The sequence below is a fragment of the Notothenia rossii genome (genome assembly GCF_949606895.1).
Source record: "Notothenia rossii genome assembly, chromosome: 11".
Taxonomy (NCBI): Eukaryota; Metazoa; Chordata; class Actinopteri; order Perciformes; family Nototheniidae; genus Notothenia; species Notothenia rossii.
Window position 1 is genome coordinate 58,078,381 of NC_136910.1, and position 5,083 is coordinate 58,083,463.

Sequence of the window (5,083 nt, forward strand, 5' to 3'; positions counted from 1 at the left end):
TATTATGACTTTTTTTCGAATTTTGTCATGTTCTTCAGAATCCAGTATTATTTTTGTAATCTTTACTTTGTTTCTGAATTCTGTCCTTTTTTCTGAATTTGTCATTTCTTTCTAACGGTGCCATTAACACTTGTTCTGTGTTAACGTACCCTTCTCTGAGAAGACTTGTGTACGTCCTCCAACTCTTCCTCTTTATCCTCCAACTCCTTCTGATGCATCTGCTTCATCCTCTCCATCTCCATCTCAAAGCGCATGTGGACCTGAGAGAGAAGAGGGGAAGAAGTCGTTGAAGTAAACATTACTAAATATATATATATATATATATATATATATATATATATATATATATATATATATATATCTAAAGCACTCAAGATCAAAGTAAAAAGTATTAATTGTGCAGAATAACCTTTTTTACAGAATCATATATTTTTTATTATCAACCTTTTACTGAACGGTATCAGTACTTGAGTACATTTTGCATCCCCCTAAATGTTACCTGTTGCTGCTTCTGTATCTTGGCAGAAAGCGTGCAGATCTCTTCCCTCTTCTCGCTCACTTCGGCCTCCAGGAGGCGCTGTTGCTTCTTGAGGTCGGGCAGCGAATCAGAGGCCAGATCCACCGGGAGGCTGAGGTCCCGGATCTGAGCGCAGAGTTCCTCTTTCTGCTTCTGCAGCCGGAGAACCTCAGCCTGGCTCTCCTGAACACAATACACACAACAACTGAGTTCATCCGAGAGCTCAGAGGTCAAGGTTTATATATATCTTCTTTATCTTAAAGGTCCCATGTCATGCTCTTCTGGTTATTACCCGCCCCCTTGTGTGTTATGAAGCTTTTCCTGCATGTAAACGGTCTGCAGAGTCAAAAACCCTCAAAGTACACCCTGTAGCGAGTAAAACTGTAACGGCCCGTCCACACAGCGGCGTGCGTTGAAAGCTTCACCATTCACTTTGAATGGGGTGACGTCACTTTTCGCCGAACTGCATTGTGGGAAGCGACGCGGAGCTTTGCTGGCGTGGCTCGCTGCAAAAGTTGAGCAACGATCAACTTTTGAAGCCTCGGCAGAAGCGTCAGCCAATCAAATCACATGCCAGTACAAGCTCTAGCCAATCAAACCGCTGGTTGTGTGTCAGGGGCGGGAGATTGATGTGATTGGTTGTTGGTCGAGTTTCAGACACACCCGCCGGCAAACGTCAACGCACGCCGCTGTGTGGACGGGCCGTAACACAGAGAAGACCTGTCTGTGCTGCCCCAGAACGCCTCGTTGGAGATTTCTCTTTTTCCATTTTTTACTTCTTGGATATAGTATTTCGGGTATAGTTACGTTACGTCCGCGGAGCCGTTACGTTTGGACCAATCCGCGGACTTCCTCACACACACACACTCGGCGGGACGTTGCGAGCTGGCTCACTGGTGTGGGGTCGGCGAGACAGCGTGACACCGCGGAACCCAGCCTGGGCACACACACAAACTCCCAGCCAGGCTGCGGGTGTGTGTGTGTGTGTTTCGGGCTGGGTTTCGGTTCGCTGTGTCTCGCTGTCTCGCAGACGGCCACTGGAATCACAGGGGGGGGGGGGGGGGGGGGTGAATACACATACTATCCAGAGATGCTGTATGAGAGACCAATGTGAGTTTGGGACATCGAACCGTTTAAATCTATTCTAGTAGACCTCAACAATGGAACTATGATCAGTAGAAATGGCCATGACATGGGACCTTTAATGATTTACCTCTTTTTCCTATACGACATTATTTTGTAGCTCTATTGTGATTGGTCAACCGCTTAGAGAAGTCCCGCGCTCTTAGCCTATCATGTGTTTGAGCAAATAGACTAAACGTCTCAAGGATAAAAGTTAAAACATGAGGAATATAACTCAAAAAACACTATTATGTTGGAGTTGATGTTTCTTTCCCTGCACTTGCTTTTGTTTTGTTTGGTTCTTCTTTATGTTATTGATTTACTCTTTTTTTTATCTGACATTATAGTGAAGTATGTGGTATTTCTTTTTTCAAATGGACATATTCTGCTGACGTTCTCCAAGCAACAACTGTGTTCATCCGAGAGCTCAGAGACTCAAACACACGAGTTAAAACATGAGGAATGTATTTACAGATTTTGCAGATTTACCAACGTTCTTATTTGACATTATAGTGGTATTTATTTTGTTAGCTCTGTTGTGATTGGTCAACCGCTTAGAGATGTCCCGCCCCTTAGCATATCACATGTTCGAAAGTGTTCCATAGCGCTGTCACTATGCTCCGGAAGTAAACAAAGGAGTCCAAAAAGCATTATAATGCCTCTTTAACATTTATAAACAACCTCAGTTTAAAGTTTATTGAAGAACGAGAGTCTGTATGTTAATGATTTAATCTTTCTTAAATGTGAGATTATTGTGTTTGCTCTCGTCTTAGTTGGTGTTTTAATCTCTGCATGTCTTACATTTGGTGAGTTCTTGCTGCTGGAGGTTTGGTTATGTCAGACTTCATGTTTCCTCCTCATGTCTGTTTCTCGTTAATCTACGATGTAATGTGTGTGTTGGCCCGGTGTGACAGCGGCTCATGAATCAAACGTGGCGTCTGTAATTCCCTTCATAGATGTTATGTTCTCTCTCAGGTTAAAGTGATGACTGAGGCCCGTCGATATTTCACCTTAAAGCGCACAATTTCATCCTCCTCTCTTTGTGTTTGTGTCAATACGTCATTAACACTAATGCACTGCAGGATGTTTTTATGCACGCACACACACATACACACACACACACACCCACAAACACACACACACACACCTACCTGCAGGTTGCGTCGCAGTGTGTAAATCTCTGCTCCTAACGCCGTGTTCTCCAGAAACGCTTTGTCCTTCTGATCTCGCTCAGAATCTGCAGCCTCCAGAGCCTGAGTCAGCTCACTGTCAAACCTACACACACACACACACACACACACACACACACACACACACACACACACACACACACACACACACACACACACACACACACACACACACACACACACACACACACACACACACACACACACACACACACACACACACACACACACACACACACACACACACACACACACACACACACACACACACGTTAAATGCTGCAGAACAACCTTTATTGAAGCGTAAAAGATTATGTCATAACATTTTCCAAAAAATATATGGAAAATCTTCATAAAAAAGGTCAATCTGAACAACGTCGAAAAGAAAGCAAACACACACACCTCCTCTGCTTGCGGTCCAGCTCGTGCATGCGACCCTGAAGACTGTCGGTCAGCACTCGAGCGTCCTGGAGGTCAGAGGTCACGCGGCGGCCATGACGCTTCAACTCCGTCACACTCCTTCTGGACTGATCCACCTGGGCCTGAAGCACGGACACCTACACACACACACACACACACACACACACACACACACACACACACACACACACACACACACACACACACACACACACACACACACACACACACACACACACACACACACACACACACACACACACACACACACACACACACACACACACACACACACACAATGTTATATAATCAGAGAGGGCCAAAGTACACGCATCCTTTACTCAAGTAGAAGTACAGATACTCGTGTTTAAAAATACTCTGGTGAAAGTAGAAGTACTGACTAAACTTCTTTACTGAAGTCAAAGTAAAGAGGGCTTTGAAATGTACTTCAGTAAAAGTACCCATAACTAGCAGCTGTTTTAAAGAGTACCTGACCTCCCTTTATATTAATAGAACAATAATGTCATTGTTAGCTAATGAATGTTTCCATGGTGACCAACGGCAACATGACAACGTTTCCATTGGTCCCTCTTCTTTAGAGAAGACCAGGAAATGATGGATACACGGATCAAATCAATAGGCACGCAATGACTCTAAATAATAATGATCACGCCACCAAGCACACATTCAGACTAAAGGAACCAGCCTGTTTGGAAAATGAGAGAAGTAGAAAGTATAGGTATTTGAGTTCAACATGTGAGAAGTAGAAAGTACAGGTATTTGTGTTCAACATGTGAGAAGTAGAAAGTACAGGTATTTGTGTTCAACATGTAAGAAGTAAAAAGTACAGGTATTTGAGTTCAACATGTGAGAAGTAGAAAGTACAGGTATTTGAGTTCAACATGTAAGAAGTAGAAAGTACAGGTATTTGAGTTCAACATGTGAGAAGTAGAAAGTACAGGTATTTGAGTTCAACATGTAAGAAGTAGAAAGTACAGGTATTTGTGTTCAACATGTAAGAAGTAGAAAGTACAGGTATTTGAGTTCAACATGTAAGAAGTAGAAAGTACAGGTATTTGTGTTCAACATGTGAGAAGTAGAAAGTACAGGTATTTGAGTTCAACATGTATGAAGTAGAAAGTACAGGTATTTGAGTTCAACATGTAAGAAGTAGAAAGTACAGGTATTTGTGTTCAACATGTGAGAAGTAGAAAGTACAGGTATTTGAGTTCAACATGTAAGAAGTAGAAAGTACAGGTATTTGAGTTCAACATGTGAGAAGTAGAAAGTACAGGTATTTGAGTTCAACATGTAAGAAGTAGAAAGTACAGGTATTTGTGTTCAACATGTAAGAAGTAGAAAGTACAGGTATTTGAGTTCAACATGTAAGAAGTAGAAAGTACAGGTATTTGAGTTCAACATGTGAGAAGTAGAAAGTACAGGTATTTGGGTTCAACATGTGAGAAGTAGAAAGTAAAAAGTCGTCTGAAAAATAAGTAGTGGAGTAAAGTATACCAGAAACATGTACTTAAGTACAGTAACAAAGTATTGGTACTCCACTACTTCTCACCTCTGCATATAATCCCTCCTTTCAGTGTGTGTGTGTGTGTGTGTGTGTGTGTGTGTGTGTGTGTGTGTGTGTGTGTGTGTGTGTGTGTGTGTGTGTGTGTGTGTGTGTGTGTGTGTGTGTATGTGTGTGTGTGTGTGTGTGTGTGTGTGTGTGTGTGTGTGTGTTTCCTCCTCACCTTGGACTCGAGCTGCTGTCTGCTCTGTTTCTCTGTCTCCAGCTTCTCCTCCGTCTGCTTCAGTCTTCTTCTCAGAAACTCCACCTCCG

At 42.7% G+C, this 5,083-nt stretch overlaps 1 protein-coding gene across 1 annotated transcript in view; it reads right to left on the reverse strand.

Moving 5' to 3' along the window:
* myo18b (myosin XVIIIB) overlaps positions 1 to 5,083 on the reverse strand; it is a 56,368-nt gene that overhangs the window by 21,555 nt on the left and 29,730 nt on the right. The window contains exons 23-27 of the mRNA XM_079659985.1: positions 4,995 to 5,078; positions 3,232 to 3,386; positions 2,791 to 2,914; positions 500 to 700; positions 150 to 260 (exon numbers count right to left, since the gene is read on the reverse strand). Coding sequence (XP_079516111.1) covers positions 150 to 260; positions 500 to 700; positions 2,791 to 2,914; positions 3,232 to 3,386; positions 4,995 to 5,078 — 675 coding nt within the window. The remainder of the gene's footprint in view (positions 1 to 149; positions 261 to 499; positions 701 to 2,790; positions 2,915 to 3,231; positions 3,387 to 4,994; positions 5,079 to 5,083) is intronic.